The sequence below is a fragment of the Bombina bombina genome, chromosome 5 (assembly GCF_027579735.1).
Source record: "Bombina bombina isolate aBomBom1 chromosome 5, aBomBom1.pri, whole genome shotgun sequence".
In the NCBI taxonomy this organism is placed as follows: domain Eukaryota; kingdom Metazoa; phylum Chordata; class Amphibia; order Anura; family Bombinatoridae; genus Bombina; species Bombina bombina.
Window position 1 is genome coordinate 41,135,941 of NC_069503.1, and position 21,080 is coordinate 41,157,020.

At 38.4% G+C, this 21,080-nt stretch overlaps 1 protein-coding gene and 1 pseudogene across 1 annotated transcript in view; both read left to right on the plus strand.

Annotated features, from left to right (window-relative positions):
- The window catches only part of LOC128659788 (zinc finger protein 585A-like), a 168,798-nt gene extending 166,427 nt beyond the window's left edge, over nt 1-2,371 (plus strand). The window contains exon 3 of the mRNA XM_053713359.1: nt 549-2,371. Coding sequence (XP_053569334.1) covers nt 549-1,609 — 1,061 coding nt within the window. The 3' untranslated portion in view covers nt 1,610-2,371. The remainder of the gene's footprint in view (nt 1-548) is intronic.
- The window catches only part of LOC128659786 (gastrula zinc finger protein XlCGF26.1-like), a 60,815-nt pseudogene that overhangs the window by 469 nt on the left and 39,266 nt on the right, over nt 1-21,080 (plus strand).

The window sequence follows — 21,080 nt, forward strand, 5'->3', positions numbered from 1 at the left end:
GATGTCATCCTTTTTTAATTTGTGATTTACAGGTAAATACATTTAATAATACAAAACAGAAGGCATTTTTAAGTATAAAAAATGTTTTTTTTTATTGAGATGGATTATATTATAATGAATAAACAGTCTTATTTTTCTTTATTCAATTTATTTTTATGTAGACAAACACTTGAATAGTTCATATCCATCCTTCACTACAGAAAGCATCAGAATGATACCGCAATCTCCAAAAATCTTAGACACCAATGACTATTCACAAACATTGGGGATATCACAAAAGATATTAACAGACGATAGTGAATTGGCAGGAACTGGGCAGCAGTCATTATGTACAGAGAGTAATTTAGTCATCAAACAAGAGGACAACATTCATGCCTTATCTAGTGACATGATTATCCCAGAGGATAAACCACACACATTTACTGAGTTTTCAAAACATATTAAAGAAGGGAAAAGTCTTCAGTCTAGCCAAATGATTCATACAAAGGAGAAACCTTTCAAATGTACAGAATGTGAGAAAAGCTTTAGATGGAAGTCTCAGCTACTAGAACACCACAAAAATCACACAGGTGAGAAACCACACACATGTACCAAGTGCGGCAAATGTTTTACACAAATGAATCATCTGAAAAGTCATGAAAGGATTCACACAGGGGAAAAACCTTTCACATGTACACAGTGTGGAAAATGTTTTACACAAAAGAGTAGTCTGAAAACTCATGAAAGGAGTCACACAGGAGAAAAGCCTTTCACATGTACAGAGTGTGGAAAAAGTTTTACAGAAAAAATTAATCTGAAAACTCATGAAAGAAGTCACACAGGAGAAAAGCCGTTCACATGTACAGAGTGTGGAAAAGGTTTTACAGTAAAAAGTTGTCTGAAAAGTCATGAAAGGATTCACACAGGAGAAAAGCCGTTCACATGTACAGAGTGTGGAAAAAGTTTTACAGAAAAAAGTAATCTGAAAATGCATGAAAGGATTCACACAGGAGAAAAGCCTTTCACATGTACAGAGTGTGGAAAAAGTTGTATACATAAGAGTGAACTGAAAAGACATGAAAGGATTCACACAGGAGAAAAGCCTTTCACATGTACAGAGTGTGGACAAAGTTTTACACAAAATAGTGAGCTGAAAAGTCATGAAAGGAGTCACACAGGAGAAAAGCCTTTCACATGTACAGATTGCGGAAAAAGTTTTAAACAATTAAATCATCTGAAAACTCATGAAAAGAGTCACACAGGAGAAAAGTCTTTCACATGTACGGAGTGTGGGAAATGTTTTACAGAGAAGGGTAGTCTGAAAAATCATGTAAGGATTCACACAGGAGAAAAGCCGTTCACATGTACAGAGTGTGGGAAATGTTTTACAGAGAAGAGTAGTCTGAAAATACATGAAAGGATTCACACAGGAGAAAAACCGTTCACATGTACAGAGTGTGGAAAAGGTTTTACACAATTAAATAATCTGAAAACTCATGAAAGGATTCATGCAGGAGAAAAGCCTTTCACATGTACAGAGTGTGGGAAATGTTTTACAGACAAGAGTAGTCTGAAAAATCATGAAAGGATTCACAAGGGAAGAAACCTTTCACATGTTTGGAAAGTGTAAAAAAGGTTTTTATTTAAATCGGGTATCACAAAACACCAAATATTTACACACAAATAAACATAATATACACAGTGTACAAACCTTTTTACAATTATCCTAAAGAGGACAAACTCTCTAAATAGAAGCATGAAAAAGGATCCTATTGTAAATAATACTTTCTAATCCCAGTTATAAAAGACCCAGATTGGAAGTGCTCTCCTGCTGTCCTTTGTTCCTCTATATATGTGCAGCTCAGTTTCTCTCATATCAATGTGATAGAATACAAACACCACACAGGAATATACAGATCTGTCCTCATACTGACCAGTTTACACAACCATTCACCACCAAAGCACCCCCAGTGTTGTTTATTAATATGTCAGTGTTAGGAGTTGCACATTTGATTTACATGGGGGAGAAAATAATTACATTTCCAGAATAAAGGAGTCTTTATATGAATAGAGTGTTAGAGAATTATATCAACAAGAATATCAGTCTCAAATGATTGACATCTGGGAGATATATTTAATGTGCACATCATGTGGATAAACCTTTTCTTATAGCAATAGATGCTTAGCATTGTACATGTTATATACTAGAGGCATTACTGAGGGGAAACTGATTTTATTTCATGAGACACAATATCAGTATCCGGTACATATGTGATCATAATTCGTTTAATTTAAATTGCAACTATAACCTACATGTATACTGGGTATGTAAAATGTATGTCATGTTCTGTAACTTGATGTTATGTCTAAATAAAAAGGGAGAAGCGATCAACCTGGGAACGAACAATAGCATAATAGCTTGTTCTATGGCTAGTTACCACCCAAGAAGCAGCCTCTTTTTGCTCAACATTTGCCTTTCACAGAGAAGAAGTTTCCTGAAGCATATCAGTCTGATCCTGACTTCACAGTACAGTCCAACCCCCAAAATACCAGGCAATCCCTCTCTGAACGAGAGAAACAGTAAAACCCCAGACGTACGTTTCGGCCTATTGTGGGCCTCGTCAGTGAGGTGAAGCCATATCCCTCTAGGCACACTGAGCAACAGGTCCACGTCTGGATACCCGCATCACACTTAGGGAGACTTCCATAAGTGTCATAATTTTCATAAATAAAAAGAGAGAAGCGCTCAACCTGGGAACGAACAATAGCATAATAGCTTGTTCTATTGCTAGTTACCACCCAAGAAGCAGCCTCTTTTTGCTCAACATGTGCCTTTCACAGAGAAGAACTTTCCTGAAGCATATCAGTCTGATCCTGACTTCACAGTACAGTCCAATCCCCAAAATACCAGGCAGTAAAACCCCAGATGTACATTTCAGCCTATTGTGGGCCTCATCAGTGAGGAGCAGCCATATCCCTCTAGGCACACTAAGCAACGGGTCCACGTCTGGATTCCCGCAGAACATGTAGGGAGACTTCCATAAGTGTCATAATTTGCATAAATAAAAAGAGAGAAGCGCTCAACCTGGGAATGAAAAATAGCATAATAGCTTGTTCTATGGCTAGTTACCACCCTAGAAGCAGCCTCTTTACGCTCATAAAGAGGCTGCTTCTTGGGTGGTAACTAGCCATAGAGCAAGCTATTATGCTATTGTTCATTCCCAGTTTGAGCACTTCTCTCTTTTTATTTATGCAAATTATGACACTCGGGGAAGTAAGTCTCCCTAAGTGTGATGCGGGAATTCAGACGTGGACCCATTGCTCAGTGTGCCTAGAGGGTTATGGCTGCACCTCACTGACAAGGCCCACAATAGGCTGAAACATACGTCTGGGGTTTTGCTGTTTCTCTCGTTCAGAGAGGGATTGCCTGGTATTTCGGGGCTGGACTGTACTGTGAAGTCAGGATCAGACTGATATGCTACAGGAAAGTTCTTCTCTGTGAAAGGCACATGTTGAGCAAAAAGAGGTGGCTTCTTGGGTGGTAACTAGCCATAGAACAAGTTATTATGCTATTGTTCTTTCCCAGGTTGAGCGCTTCTCTCTTTTTATTTATGCAAATTATGACACTCGGGGAAGTCTCCCTAAGTGTGATGCGGGAGTTTGGTAACTGGTTTTAGGAGAGGGGGTTTTCCTTTTTTCTCTCTCTCTCTCTCTCTCTCTCTCTCTCTCTCTCTCTCTCTCTCTCTCTCTCTCGTTCTCCTGCCTCTTCTTGTCATAAAGGTATTTTTGGGCACCATTTTGTGACTAGAAATTGTGTTTGTAGAGTGAATAGAAATAATTTAAAATGAGTGAACAAATTAAATTTGCATCATGGAATGTATGCCCTGCGAGGTGTTCTTATTTTGTAATATGTTTAAGCTTACATGCACTGTTGGCACGTATAAAATAAATATTTTTTTTAAAAAAAGGATATGGCTGCAGTTATGTTAACTACCCTTACAGAGGTATTATCTAAGTTACCAGTGTTACAGGGTAAACGCAGTAGGTCAGGTATTAATGTGAATACTGAATCATCTGATGCTTTATTGGCTATTTCTGATGTACCCTCACAGGGCTCAGAGTTGGGGGTCAGGGAATTGTTGTCTAAGGGAGAACTTTCAGACTCAGGAAATATGTTACCTCAGACAGATTCGGACGTCATGTCCTTTAAATTTAAGCTTAAACACCTCCGTTTGTTACTTCGGGAGGTTTTAGCGACTCTGGATGATTGTGACCCTATTGTGATACCACCAGAGAAATTGTGTAAAATGGACAAATATCTAGAGGTACCTACTTACACGGATGTTTTTCCGGTTCCTAAAAGAATTTCAGAAATTTTAAAGAAGGAATGGGACAGACCAGGTATACCATTCTCCACCCCTCCTAATTTCAAGAAAATGTATCCCATATCAGACACCATTCGGGACTCTTGGCAGTCGGTCCCTAAGGTGGAGGGAGCTATTTCTACCCTGGCTAAGCGTACAACTATACCTATTCAAGACAGTTGTGCTTTCAAAGACCCTATGGATAAGAAGTTAGAGGGTCTTCTAAAGAAATGATTTATTCATCAGGGTTTCCTTCTACAACCAACAGCTTGCATTGTTCCAGTTACTACAGCAGCAGCTTTTTGGTTTGATGCTCTAGAAGAGTCTCTGAAGGTTGAGACCCCTTTATGCCGCCTTTCAGATTGCTAAATTGGCGGCGAAAAATGCAGGATTTGCCATTTTAGCACATAGAGCGTTATGGTTAAAATCGCGGTCTGCTGATGTGTCATCTAAATCTAAGCTCTTAGATATTCCTTTCAAAGGGAAGACACTATTCGGGCCTGAGTTGAAGGAAATAATTTCTGACATTACTGGAGGTAAAGGTCACGCTTGGGCAAGAGATGTTCAGCACCCCTGGGCACTGGAAATTGTGACCCACGGGTATCAAGTAGAATTCAAGGATTTTCTCCCAGGAGGGAGATTTCTTCTTTCACGATTGTCTGTAGACCAGATAAAAAGAGAGGCTTTCTTACGTTGTGTAAAAGACCTCTCCACTATGGGAGTAATTTGTCCCGTTCCAAGAATAGAACAGGGACAGGGATTTTACTCAAATCTTTTCGTAGTTCCCAAAAAAGAGGGAAAAATATTTTGATTCAGGCATCAAGTTATCATCTGACGAAGCTTCATACAGACACAGTGTTGTCTTTTCTGAGAACTCACGGATGGAAGGTGAACCTAGAAAAGAGTTCACTAGTTCCACGGACAAGGGTTCCATTCTTGAGAACTCTAATAGACTCAGTAGGCATGAAGATATTTCTGACGGAGGTCAGAAAATCAAAGATTCTAAATACTTGCCGAGCCCTTCACTCCAATCCTCGGCCATCAGCGGCTCAGTGTATGGAGGTAATTGGATTGATGGTAGCAGCAATGGACATCATTCCGTTTGCTCGTTTTCATCTCAGACCACTGCAGCTGTGCATGCTCGGACAGTGGAATGGGGACTATGCGAATTTATCTCCTCAGATAAATCTGGATCAAGAGACCAGAGACTCTCTTCTTTGGTGGTTGTTGCCGGATCATCTGTCCCAGGGGATGTGTTTCCACAGACTCAAGTGGAGTCTCTACTTCCAATCAATATTCTGGAATTAAGAGCAATATTCAATGTGCTTCAGGCATGGCCTCAGTTGGCTTCAGCCAAATTCATCAGATTCCAGTCAGACAATATAACGACTGTGGTTTATATCAATAATCAGGGAGGAACGAGGAGTTCCTTGCCGATGATAGAAGTATCCAAGATAATTTGATGGGCAGAGGCCCACTCTTGTGCTTACCTGATAAATGTATTTATTTTACGATATGACGAGTCCACGGCCCGCCCTGTCATTTTTAAGACAGGTATATTTTATTTTTTGTTAAACTTTAGTCACCTCTGCACCTTTTGGCTTTTTTTTTCTCTTCCTAACTTCGGTCAAATGACTGGATTGGGTGGGAAGGGAGGATCTATATATACAGCTCTGCTGTGGTGCTCTTTGCCACTTCCTGTTAGCAGGAGGATAAATGGACTCATCATATCGTAAAAGAAAAAAAATTAATCAGGTAAGCATACATTTCCTTTTTTACCTCTGTGATTACCTTGTATCTAAGCCTTTGTAAATTTCCCCCCTTTCTCAGTGCTGAATGAAGTAATTCTCTCTGGATTGGACATCACCCACACAACTTTTTTTTTTCCATCCTCTTATAGCAGTCGATCCAAGTCTATAACCGTGTGAGACATACATCGATGTACTTAAGTCTTTCTAACTTTTTTTGTGAAATAAGAGGATTGAAAGTGTATACCTACCCATATTGAACCTGAGTCCGGGATTATATTATTTTATTATGTTTTTATCATGTTCCTAATTTGTTTGTTTTTTTATTTGTTTTTTTTTTATTATTATTTTTGTAGCCAAGAAGATATAACAGTATGGTTTTGCAAAAAGAAAACAGCAAAGTAACAATGTAGAGGTGCCATGTATAACACACAAAAGACAGTGTACCATATACATTAAATACATCATTAATATAGACTTTTGTATCACAGTCTGTTAGGTCTGATAACCAATTTCAAAAAGAAAAAAAAGAAAAGAGCAACTTTTTCCCTTTGAACATTACAAGTTCTGTATTGGCATTTTTCTCTCTATATAAAATATAAACCAAAAAACGAGACACACAAAATAGTACAACCGGACGTACAAGACAACAAAACCAAAATTAAAACCAGGAACAAAACAAAACAAAATCAAAACAAAAAAAAAACAAAAAAAGTAGTCCCCCCTACTTTCATCTGATATATCCTCTCAAATAAATTGCCACTCTCCTCTTAGATTAGCTTCTAATATGAAAAGGGAGTTCTTGAAAGGTTGAAGAACCAATTTTTGGGTTTCCTGTGTTAATGTCTTGATAAGTGTCCCCCCACTTATTAACAAAAGACTTGATATTATTATCTATCTGTACCTGTACTGAAGCTTGTTCTAAAAACATTTGATATATTATCCCGTTTTTGAATTCAGAAAATGTAGGTTCTTTACTAGACTGCCAATATTTTAAAATAAGTTTCCTACCAATCAGAACAGCCGTGTTTATTAATAGATAATTTGGACCTGCTTCCTCCTGGGTCAACAACAAAAAATACTGCATATTTATCTACATGGAAATATTGTTCCAAAATTTTAGTAGCCCAAAATGAGATTTTCCCCCAAAACCTTTGTATTACTGGGCATGACCAAAAAAGGTGGATCATGTCCGCTGCATAAACTTTACATTTATTACATACTATTTTCCTACTAAGTTTATCCCAGCGGGCATGCCAACCAGGTGTGTAATAACATTGGAAAAGAATCTTCACCTGTTGTTCCCTAAAGTATTCTCCCCTCATCGCTTTTACCACCCTGGCCCCTGAATTCTTCATTAAATCTAATTCAACTTGGTTTCTACAAAATTGATTCCATTTTAGTTCCAGGTATCTCAGGTTACTTTGTTCTTGAGTCATCGATAAAGCTTGGTATGAGTATGAAATGGAGAATTTTCCTGCCTGGAAAAGACTAATTATCTGAGTATATCATTATCCCACTCTATTGACTTCATTTTCTTACACTGTTCAGCATAATGTCGCAGTTGCATATAAGAGAAGAAGAGATGGTTTGGGATATTAAACTCTGTTTTACAGTCATCAAAGGTTTTAATACAGTTGTCTTCTCTTTTAAAAAGCTGTGAGATATAGTTTATCCCCAAGTCTGACCATGCCTTGAATCTAGCAGAGTCATATCCCTCCTCAAATTCAGGATTACCTCTGATCACTAAAAAGGATGACCCTCTATAATTTATCCCTATTCTAAAACAGAATTTGCGCCAAGCCCGTATTGGTTGATTTATAATTAAGAGCCCTTTAATTTCTCTGGGGATTAATTTCGGGGGCATATGTGTCAGAGCTTTAAGAGCATAAGGGGCTGCTAAGGCTCCTTCTATTCAGAGAAAGGAGAAGTGACCCCTATCAGAAAACCAATCCCAAACAAATTTTAGGTTAGATGCTATATTATATAGTTCAAAATCTGGTACAGCCATACCTACGGCCTCTTTCCTTGCAAACATCCGCTTGAGTGCTATCCTTGGATTTTTATTCCCCCAAATAAATTGTGTTATTAGTTTATTAATTAGCACTCGATCTTTCCTCAATAATAGTAATGGTATAGCCTGAAATATATAAATGAATTTTGGCAGGGAAACCATTTTGATTAAATGAATTCGGCCTGATAATGATAGGGGCAGTTTCCTCCACCTCTCTAAATCTTCCTTAAATTATAAAATAGCTGGTACAAAATTTAAACTATACCATCTCTTTGAGTCGGGTGAGAATTTTATCCCTAAATATGTGATATGATCTTTAGCCTCCTTAAATGGAATTGCTGGTGAGTCTTTCAATTTGATAGGCCACATGAGTTCAGATTTTTCTTTGTTAATCGCAAAGCCAGTAAAGGCTTGAAAGGAATCTAGGGCCTCAATAATTATAGGTAGATTATACTTAAGGTTTTGAACAAAAATGAGAAGATCATCTGCATAAATAGCCTGATTAATTCTATGTCCTTCAATATTAATCCCTACCAATTTTTGCCTGAAAAGTATTGCTAGGGGCTCTAAGGCCAAATTAAAAAGGAGGGGGATAGTGGACATCCTTGTCTTGTCCCTCGATATAGAATAAATTTGTCTGACATAAGAAAATTAACACTTAAGATCGCCCCTGGGTTTGAGTAGAGGAAAGCAATAGTCTGGGAGAATTTGCCATAAATACTAAAATTGGAAATAGTCGTAAACATATGATCCCATAATAGCGAATCAAACGCTTTTTGAGTATCTATCGAGATAACCGCAGCATCTTCTGTTATCTCTACTCCCCTTTCCTTCTTTAGTTCACAATAGTTAATCTCTATCTCTAATTTCCTTAGATTTTTAATGATTGTCTTTCCTTTAATATTTAATAAATCCAGTTTGATCTGGGTGAATCAATGTACCTATCACTGTTTGAAGTCTATTTGCTAATATATGTATGATAATTGTATAATCGGCGTTTAACAGAGAGATAGGCCTATATGAATCCATTGATTCTCTGTTTTTACCTTGTTTATAAATTAGTATTATTCTAGATTCCGTAAAGCAATTTGAAAGTGTTTTATTTTCTAAAAAAAAAAAAAATTAAAAACTTTATATAGTATAGGGGTAATTTCATCGACAAGAATTTTATATAATTCACCTGGGAGGTCATCCGGTCCTGGAACTTTATTTAGCTTTAATTTGGTTATAGATTTTTTAATCTCCTCTTCCGTTATTGGGGAATTTAAAGAGTCAAGATCCTCTTTAGCTATTTGGGGAAGTTTAACCCTATTCCAAAACAGATCTTTCTTTTGCTGATCTATAGATTGGTCTTGATATAACCGTTTGAAATATTGCAAAAATTCCTCTAAGATATCTTGAGGAAGTGTACATGTTTTGTGTTTAGTTTTAATTAAAGATATGGTATTATTCGTTTTTCGTGTGTTTACCAATCTGGCCAAGAATTTTCCTATCTTATTTCCAAATTGCATATAATTACTATTTCTCTTTAGCTCATGCTGTGTTTCTTTTAAAATATGCCAACTATCTCTTTGTTTTTTAGCTTCTAGGTATTCTTGCCAATTACTTTCACTATTATCAATAGCATATTTTTGATACTTATTTGTAATTTGTTTAGTGATTTGGATCCAATAGGAGTCATTTTTCCTCTTTAGTTTTATTACATGCGCTAGGATCTCTCCCCTTATTACCACCTTAAAGGCTTGCCAAATAATTTCTAGATTTGATACTGAGCCTTTATTTCTATTATAATAAGTGCTCCATTTATCTATCAAGAATCTTCAAAATTTTATGTTATTATATAAGTATATTGGAAAATAGAATCTATTATTTACCGGTTTTGGCTTGTTAATTATCATAGAAAATAAAATTGTGGTGTGATCTGAAATAGTAATTGGCATAATTTCTGCTTTTTTTGCTAAAGAGAAAAGTTTATCACTAATTAGAAACATGTCAATACGTGACAAAGATTTATGTGCTTTGGATAAGCAAGTAAATTCTTTGCTATCAGGATATATATTTCTCCAGATGTCCAATAAACCCAGATTAAAGCAAAATTTCTTAAACGTTTTGGTAACTTTACACCCTGACAGCGCCTCTTTCCCCTTCCGGCTCCTATCTAGAGCTCCAGAAGCTACCAGATTCAAATCACCCCCAAGAATTATATTTTGATTATAGTCCAATAATTTAACTTGTAAAAACTCCCAAAATTAGTTTTTCTTTATATATATTACATAATACTATTCTTTTTGAACCTAATTCTAACTCAAGTATAATAAACCTCCCTTTTTGGTCAATTTCCCGTATCAATATTTTATATTTTAAGGTCTTTCTGAAGACTATAGCTACCCCTCTCTTTCGCTGTGAACCTGCCGAATATACTACTTCCCCTACCCAGCCCCATTTAAGTTTTTGACTTTCCAACTCATTTAAATGAGTCTCTTGCAGTAGATCAATATCTATTTTAAGCTTATTTAAATGTTGTAATATTGCTTTCCTTTTAACTGGGGAAGTAAACCCTCCCACATTCCAAGATCCAAATCTACAAGCCTCCACCAATATTAGTCTTTATTTTCCTAGTTCTAGCACAGAGATAATAAAGAGGTAGGGGGGATAGGAAAAAAAAAAACACACAACAACATAGCCCTCCTTGTTCACACCCCAATTTACCATAACATTTGTAATTACATTTATTAGCAATCCCTAATAGTATAGTTAGCATCCTAATATACCTGCCTACAATGATAAACCTATAATCGCTACCTGAGCACCTCACCTTTGCTCAATTCTCAAAAAGTTTTCCAAATCTTGAGGATTCTCAAAAGTCCTGAACCCTTCCTTAGTCTGGATACTAATTCTGGCCGGATATAGAAGCCTGACTACCCTCCCTTCCTGAATCAGACGTGAGCAAATTGTAGCACAGAGCTTCCTCTTATTAGAGGTCTCATATGCGAAATCCTAAAAAATTAATATTTTCCTATTTTGAAAAAGCACTTCTTTCTGTGATCTAAATGCTTGTAAGATCTTAACTTTTTCTTGAAAGTTTAGGTATTTAATAATAATTGGTCTTGGTCTATTTTTGCCATCTTCCTGATTCCTTAAAGTGCCTATCCTGTGTGCTCTCTCTACTGTGAAAGTGCAATTTGACTCAGTAATGTTTAATAAAGAGGGTAGTTGTATTGATGCAAAGTGTATTAGATCCTTCTCAGATAATGCTTCCGAGACTCCAATCACTCTTACATTGTTCCTCCTTGACCTGTTCTCTAGATCTTCCACCTTCTCACTTAGAAATTTAACTTGTTTTTGAATATATACTAAATCTTTATCTTTCTCTATGTCCCTATCCTCTAAATCTGAGATACGCTGTTCTGCTAATCCAATTCTAGTTATCATCTGCTTAATCTCTTTTGATAATGTGTCTACACTCGTCTGGATTGCCTCAAATTTGTGTAAGAAAAGCTCACTCATTTGTTTCAGTAATTCAGAGCTGTTACTTAGATCTACCGTACTATCCTGCGGAGGCTCCTGGCTGTTTTCAATGCGGCGCCTAATTGTCCTTTTATCTTGCTGCCTTCTACCCGCCATATTTACTGCTCTGTTATTGGGGGGGGGGGAGAGAGAAATGTATCCATAAAGGATGGTTGCAGAGGAATTTAATCCTTCTGTTTGGCCCTATAACTTAATTCTGATAGCTTAGCCTTAAATATGAGATTATAATTTGTTTATATCCCACTTCTGAACTGGAAACACTAGAGAATCTAATTCCTGTTAAACAGTTTAAGAGGAAAATACATGCATCGGATCACTTATGACTCTATTTAAGTATGCTATAAAAAGGTTATCAAAAATAGCAGTTTTTACATTCTTAAATCAGGGAAGGGAAGGGGTGATAAGGAAGAGGAGCAAAAAGTAAAAACAATACTCAAGTAAGTTCACTTAGAAAGCACCAAGTCCCGCTGTTATTTAATTCTTTCCAGACTTTTTTAAGAGTAGCGAGAGGTAAGAGCCCACTTCTGCTTTTCTCTTTCCTTTGATATCAACTCAGCAGATATGGTGTAGATCTTTATGAAGCCAGACCCAAGATATCCAGGCTATAGAGAGAAAAAACAAGAGACCACCACATGTGTGTATCTGCAACTCCCCACTTCGTCCCAGTATTGCAATACCCAGGGTACTCACACATTTATTAGGCACTCTGTCGTGCCACTAGATACAGGCTGGACCTTCAGCAGCAGCAGCCCAGCTCGCTGTTTTCCACAGTTATCAGTGACCCCAGCTCACGTCAGACGGAGATGATGAAGGGAAGCCATATGTATATAAAAAGAAGCAGAGAATACAAGATACATGTGTGAATCTATTTATGCACGTCTGTTATTTAGAGCTGAGCTAACACAGGGTGCTCACAAAAGTAGCGGCACGTTAATGTGCCTAACAAGGCAGGCTGGGCCTTTAACAGCAGTCCAGCTCGCTGTTTCCAGAATAGACGCCACTTGACCTCATAAAGGATGAGAAGAAAAACAGGCATATGCCACCCATGTGTGGATCCATAAAAAAAGTCACAATTACTGAGATAAAAAATGAAGTGCAGGGTACTCACAAACATTGTGGCACCAATGTGCCAAGTTATACAAGCTGGACCTTTTACAGCAGCCCAGCTCGCTGCTTAACCCCTGCGTTCCTTGTTGGTAATGCTGATTAAGATTCGTTTTTTTGGGGGGGGGTTTTAGGCTTAAAGGTCTATATTATGGGACCTTTTCTATTAGGTACTTAAATATATGAATCATATTAAAAAAAGATTGAGGCGTGCACAGTATGGGCCATGACACAGTTAACTCAGCTCCACAGATCCTATTTAATTATAAGGGGGTTTAAAACTGCATATCTAGTGCAGCAAAATAGCTCCACACTTCCAAAAATTGGAACCAGCTCCCGGTAAGTGTGCATGAGAGGAGGAGCAGCATACAAGGCAGTGAACACAGTACACAACAATGCAGTGGAGCGAGCATAGAAAGAAAATAGGACAACTTTTCACTATACCTTGTACCGCCTCCTCCCCCTCACACACTCCACCTAAGGAGCTGGACTAGTACGCCTGTGAGTTTGGACTACTAGGTGAGTCCTTATCCCGCCGACTGTGGATCCCGGCAAACAATCAGCCCCCTCCTAGCGGCCCCACTTGTATCGGACTGTACCCTCTGCGAGATCGCCTGTTCAGTGGCGTCTCGCTCAGCCCGTCTTTGGCGCCGTTTTCATGCCCCTATGTCACGCGTACGTTAGTGCATGAAGGTCCTAATTTGTTTTTAATAAATAATTATATTATATATTGGTCCTTTGGTGTGACTCTCACTCCATCTAACATAAACTGTGTGCAGAATTATTAGGCAAATTAGTATTTTGACCACATCATCCTCTTTATGCATGTTGTCTTACTCCAAGCTGTATAGGCTCGAAAGCCTACTACCAATTAAGCATATTAGGTGATGTGCATCTCTGTAATGAGAAGGGGTGTGGTCTAATGACATCAACACCCTATATCAGGTGTGCATAATTATTAGGCAACTTCCTTTCCTTTGGCAAAATGGGTCAAAAGAAGGACTTGACAGGCTCAGAAAAGTCAAAAATAGTGAGATATCTTGCAGAGGGATGCAGCACTCTTAAAATTGCAAAGCTTCTGAAGCGTGATCATCTAACAATCAAGCGTTTCATTCAAAATAGTCAACAGGGTCGCAAGAAGCGTGTGGAAAAACCAAGGCGCAAAATAACTGCCCATGAACTGAGAAAAGTCAAGCGTGCAGCTGCCAAGATGCCACTTGCCACCAGTTTGGCCATATTTCAGAGCTGCAACATCACTGGAGTGCCCAAAAGCACAAGGTGTGCAATACTCAGAGACTTGGCCAAGGTAAGAAAGGCTGAAAGACGACCACCACTGAACAAGACACAAAAGCTGAAACGTCAAGACTGGGCCAAGAAATATCTCAAGACTGATTTTTCTAAGGTTTTATGGACTGATGACATGAGAGTGAGTCTTGATGGGCCAGATGGATGGGCCCGTGGCTGGATTGGTAAAGGGCAGAGAGCTCCAGTCCGACTCAGACGCCAGCAAGGTGGAGGTGGAGTACTGGTTTGGGCTGGTATCAAAGATGAGCTTGTGGGGCCTTTTCGGGTTGAGGATGGAGTCAAACTCAACTCCCAGTCCTACTGCCAGTTTCTGGAAGACACCTTCTTCAAGCAGTGGTACAGGAAGAAGTCTGCATCCTTCAAGAAAAACATGATTTTCATGCAGGACAATGCTCCATCACACGCGTCCAAGTACTCCACAGCGTGGCTGGCAAGAAAGGGTATAAAAGAAGAAAATCTAATGACATGGCCTCCTTGTTCACCTGATCTGAACCCCATTGAGAACCTGTGGTCCATCATCAAATGTGAGATTTACAAGGAGGGAAAACAGTACACCTCTCTGAACAGTGTCTGGGAGGCTGTGGTTGCTGCTGCACGCAATGTTGATGGTGAACAGATCAAAACACTGACAGAATCCATGGATGGCAGGCTTTTGAGTGTCCTTGCAAAGAAAGGTGGCTATATTGGTCACTGATTTGTTTTTGTTTTGTTTTTGAATATCAGAAATGTATATTTGTGAATGTTGAGATGTTATATTGGTTTCACTGGTAAAAATAAATAATTTAAATGGGTATATATTTGTTTTTTGTTAAGTTGCCTAATAATTATGCACAGTAATAGTCACCTGCACACACAGATATCCCCCTAAAATAGCTATAACTAAAAACAAACTAAAAACTACTTCCAAAAATATTCAGCTTTGATATTAATGAGTTTTTTGGGTTCATTGAGAACATGGTTGTTGTTCAATAATAAAATTAATCCTCAAAAATACAACTTGCCTAATAATTCTGCACTCCCTGTATACCCAACCGGATATAATCTCCAAGATTTTGATAGCGAAAGTCCGGAAATACACAAACAGGATAAGGCACAACATCCGGTTACGATGTCTACCGGATGTGGTGTAACCTGGGGATCGACTTCCGGTTGGGCATATGGTTAAGGGAGGCAGAAGTTAAAACAGATGGAGTATCACATCCGGGGAACTAATAAGTTTTTGGCGCAACTTTTAAGATACAGCAATTGGCTGGGTGACCCTATTTAAGGTACGATTTTCATTAAGCCGTTATCAGTCTTGAGAAAGGTCCTGTTCTAGGACTGAAACGTGTAGGCACTACTGGTATTACGGCTCAGGTTCCATTCATTGGTAAGCATAATACTTATTTTATTTCAGATAGTAGCGATATTGCACTATGTTTGTCATTTCTTCATAGGACATCGAAAGACACTCTACACTCTGAGAAATTATATCCAAAAGATCGTTGCAGATTACTTCCTTTTAGGATATCACTTATTTTGGGATTATACAAGTAACTTTACACAGTTAAAGAACGTTCACACTTTTTTCACAAAGACTTTCAAGTGACTCATTTTATTTATATTTTTAGGTGTACACCTTATTTTTGTTAACGGACACTTCACCTCTACTTTTTTGGACCAGTATTTTTTATATTTTAACACTTTTTATTTTTTTTACCACTTTTTATATCATTTTCTTTTTTTACGGACTCACCAATTTACATATTTTGGACACATTCTGGACACTTACTTTGGACATTTTTTGGACATTATTGTATTTATTCATTTATTTTGGACATAAACTGTAACATCCCATTCTATTAGATTCACACCCTATTTGGGACCTTATGTGGCACGTAGTACAATCTAATCTTGTATAGCTATTCTGAACTTTAATCTTCTTATATAGGCATCTTAGGTTACTAACCACATAGATATCGTCTTTATTAATTACATAATTACATAGCTATCGATTTGCCTATTGTTTATTTTAAAAGAAATTTTAAATTCTTTCCATTTTTATCCATTGTGAACATTGCTTTTCTAATATGAAAATTGTTTTTTAATGTGGAACTTACTTTTTTAAATTGTATTTGAATTAAATTTACTTATTTTAAATTTATTTTATTTTCGTAATACCTATAGATTCCACCTTTAGCAGATTATCCCCCCTAAGGGGTTATATTAGCGCTTCTCCATTGCTAATTTGTCTGTTTTACCCACCAATCCCCAGCTAGCCCCCAATAGTGCAGGATATGTACATATTGATGTCAACAAAGGATACAAAGAAAAACAGTTAATTTAAAAATAGATGTTAATTTAAGGGTACAGTCTACTCCAGAAAGTTTATTGTTTAAAAAACAAACAAAGATAATCCCTTTATTACCCATTTACCAGTTTTGCATAACCAACACTGTTATATTATTATACTTTTTACCTCTGTGATTACCTTGTATCTAAGCGTTTGTAAACTGCCCCCTATCTCAGTGCTTTTGACAGAGTTGCATTTTAGCTAATCCACAGGAGTGAGAACAATGTTATCTATATTGCACATATGAATTAGCACTGTGTAGCTGTGAAAAAAACTGTCAAAATACACTGAGATAAGAGGCGGCCTTCAAGGGCTTAGAAAATAGCATATGAGCCTACCTAGGTTTAGTTTTCAACAAAGAATACCAAGAGGACAAAGCAAATTTAATGATAAAAGTAAATTGGAAATTTGTTTAAATTGACATGACTCATGTAAGTTTAACTTTCTTATCCCTTTTTAAGGAGTTAACACCCTGTGCACCTCACTCTGTTAGTGAAGGGGTTAAGCACTGAGAAGCTTTCTGTGCTAGTGAAGCCTAGGGGTTAATACAAAGTGCAGCTCTCTTCTCAGTGCTAGTGAAAGTGCTAATATATATTGTGTAGCTTTATGTATATAGTGCAGCTGTAGTGCACTAGTAGAGGATATGACAGTGACAATGGGCTCAGTGCTAGTGAAAGTGCTAATATATATTGTGTAGCTTTATGTATATAGTGTAGCTGTAATGCACTAGTAGAGGATATGACAGTAACAATGTGCTCAGTGCCAGTAAAAGTGCTAATATATATTGTGTAGCTTTATGTATATAGTGCAGCTGTAGTGCACTAGTAGAGGATATGACAGTGACAATGTGCTCAGTGCTAGTGAAAGTGCTAATATATATTGTGTAGCTTTATGTATATAGTGTAGCTGTAATGCACTAGTAGAGGATATGACAGTGACAATGTGCTCAGTGCTAGTGAAAGTGCTAATATATATTGTGTAGCTTTATGTATATAGTGTAGCTGTAATGCACTAGTAGAGGATATGACAGTGACAATGTGCTCAGTGCTAGTGAAAGTGCTAATATATATTGTGTAGCTTTATGTATATAGTGTAGCTGTAATGCACTAGTAGAGGATATGACAGTGACAATGGGCTCAGTGCTAGTGAAAGTGCTAATATATATTGTGTAGCTTTATGTATATAGTGTAGCTGTAATGCACTAGTAGAGGATATGACAGTGACAATGTGCTCAGTGCTAGTGAGAGTGCTAATATATATTGTGTAGCTTTATGTATATAGTGTAGCTGTAATGCACTAGTAGAGGATATGACAGTGACAATGGGCTCAGTGCTAGTGAAAGCGCTAATATATATTGTGTGGCTTTATGTATATAGTGCAGCTGTAATGCACTAGTAGAGGATATGACAGTGACAATGTGCTCAGTGCTAGTGAAAGTGCTAATATATATTGTGTAGCTGTAATGCACTAGTAGGGGATATGACAGTGACAATGTGCTCAGTGCTAGTGAAAGTGCTAATATATATTGTGTAGCTTTATGTATATAGTGTAGCTGTAATGCACTAGTAGAGGATATGACAGTGACAATGTGCTCAGTGCTAGTGAAAGTGCTAATATATATTGTGTAGCTTTATGTATATAGTGTAGCTGTAATGCACTAGTAGAGGATATGACAGTGACAATGTGCTCAGTGCTAGTGAAAGTGCTAATATATATTGTGTAGCTTTATGTATATAGTGTAGCTGTAATGCACTAGTAGAGGATATGACAGTGACAATGGGCTCAGTGCTAGTGAAAGTGCTAATATATATTGTGTAGCTTTATGTATATAGTGCAGCTGTAATGCACTAGTAGAGGATATGACAGTGACAATGTGCTCAGTGCTAGTGAAAGTGCTAATATATATTGTGTAGCTTTATGTATATAGTGTATCTGTAATGCACTAGTAGAGGATATGACAGTGACAATGGGCTCAGTGCTAGTGAAAGTGCTAATATATATTGTGTAGCTTTATGTATATAGTGTAGCTGTAATGCACTAGTAGAGGATATGACAGTGACAATGTGCTCAGTGCTAGTGAAAGTGCTAATATATATTGTGTAGCTTTATGTATATAGTGTAGCTGTAATGCACTAGTAGAGAATATGGCAGTGACAATGGGCTCAGTGCTAGTGAAAGTGCTAATATATATAGTGTAGCTTTATGTATATAGTGTAGCTGTAATGCACTAGTAGAGGATATGATAGTGACAATGTGCTCAGTGCTAGTGAAAGTGCTAATATATATTGTGTAGCTTTATGTATATAGTGTAGCTGTAATGCACTAGTAGAGGATATGACAGTGACAATGAGCTCAGTTACTAATTTTATGAATTTGCAGCATTTAAACAATGTTAAAAAGCATCCAATTTGTCTTTGAAATGGTTGCATATTTTATTTTGTCTGATTGGCTGCTGATTAACATGTGACTTCTCTGCATGTATTCTGGGAGATGTAGTTCAGTATTGAACTGCTCTTTTTTCCCCTCCCATTTACTTCCTGTGCAGCTGCTGCTGGGTGAGTGAATCAGGCTGTGTGTATTGTGTGATAAACGTTTTAGTCACTTTCTGGTCTTCTTAAATAGTTTATAATTGTTATAAATGTTGTTGTTATGTTAATGCATTTTATTCACCTGCTTGTGCCAGGCAATGGGAAAGTAAGTGCTGTTTAACTTACAGTGTGCAGCTCTCTGTGCTAGTGAAGGGTTAATACACACTGTGCTGCTCTCTGTGCTAGTGAAGGGTTAATACACACTGTGCTGCTCTCTGTGCCAGTGAAGGGGTTAATACACACTGTGCTGCTCTCTGTGCCAGTGAAGGGGTTAATACACAGTGTGCTGCTCTCTGTGCTAGTGAAGGGGTTAATACACACTGTGCTGCTCTCTGTGCCAGTGAAGGGGTTAATACACAGTGTGCTGCTCTCTGTGCTAGTGAAGGGTTAATACATACTGTGCTGCTCTCTGTGCTAGTGAAGGGTTAATACACACTGTGCTGCTCTCTGTGCTAGTGAAGGGTTAATACACACTGTGCTACTCTCTGTGCTAGTGAAGGGTTAATACACACTGTGCTGCTCTCTGTGCCAGTGAAGGGTTAATACACACTGTGCTGCTCTCTGTGCTAGTGAAGGGTTAATACACACTGTGCTGCTCTCTGTGCCAGTGAAGGGTTAATACACACTGTGCAGCTCTCTGTGCTAGTGAAGGGTTAATACACACTGTGCAGCTCTCTGTGCCAGTGAAGGGTTAATACACACTGTGCTGCTCTCTGTGCCAGTGAAGGGTTAATACACACTGTGCTGCTCTCTGTGCTAGTGAAGGGTTAATACACACTGTGCTGCTCTCTGTGCTAGTGAAGGGTTAATACACACTGTGCTTCTCTGTGCCAGTGAAGGATTAATTCACACTATGCTGCTCTCTGTGATAGTGAAGGGTTAATACACACTGTGCTGCTCTCTGTGCTAGTGAAGGGTTAATACACACTGTGTTACTCTCTGTGCTGGTGAAGGGTTAATACACACTGTGTAGCTCTCTGTGCTAGTGAAGGGGGTTAATTCACACTATGCTGCTCTCTGTGCTAGTGAAGGGTTAATACACACTGTACTGCTCCCTTTCCTAGTGAAGGGTTAATACACACTGTGCTGCTCTCTGTGCTAGTGAAGGGTTAATACACACTGTGCTGCTCTCTGTGCCAGTGAAGGGGTTAATACACACTGTGCTGCTCTCTGTGCCAGTGAAGGGGTTAATACACAGTGTGCTGCTCTCTGTGCTAGTGAAGGGGTTAATACACACTGTGCTGCTCTCTGTGCCAGTGAAGGGGTTAATACACAGTGTGCTGCTCTCTGTGCTAGTGAAGGGTTAATACATACTGTGCTGCTCTCTGTGCTAGTGAAGGGTTAATACACACTGTGCTGCTCTCTGTGCTAGTGAAGGGTTAATACACACTGTGCTACTCTCTGTGCTAGTGAAGGGTTAATACACACTGTGCTGCTCTCTGTGCCAGTGAAGGGTTAATACACACTGTGCTGCTCTCTGTGCTAGTGAAGGGTTAATACACACTGTGCTGCTCTCTGTGCCAGTGAAGGGTTAATACACACTGTGCAGCTCTCTGTGCTAGTGAAGGGTTAATACACACTGTGCAGCTCTCTGTGCCAGTGAAGGGTTAATACACACTGTGCTGCTCTCTGTGCCAGTGAAGGGTTAATACACACTGTGCTGCTCTCTGTGCTAGTGAAGGGTTAATACACACTGTGCTGCTCTCTGTGCTAGTGAAGGGTTAATACACACTGTGCTTCTCTGTGCCAGTGAAGGATTAATTCACACTATGCTGCTCTCTGTGATAGTGAAGGGTTAATACACACTGTGCTGCTCTCTGTGCTAGTGAAGGGTTAATACACACTGTGTTACTCTCTGTGCTGGTGAAGGGTTAATACACACTGTGTAGCTCTCTGTGCTAGTGAAGGGGGTTAATTCACACTATGCTGCTCTCTGTGCTAGTGAAGGGTTAATACACACTGTACTGCTCCCTTTCCTAGTGAAGGGTTAATACACACTGTGCAGCTCTCTGTGCTAGTGAAGGGTTAATACACACTGTGTTGCCCTCAGTGCTAGTGAAGGGTTAATACACACTGTGCTGCTCTCTGTGCTGGTGAAGGGTTAATACACACTGTGCA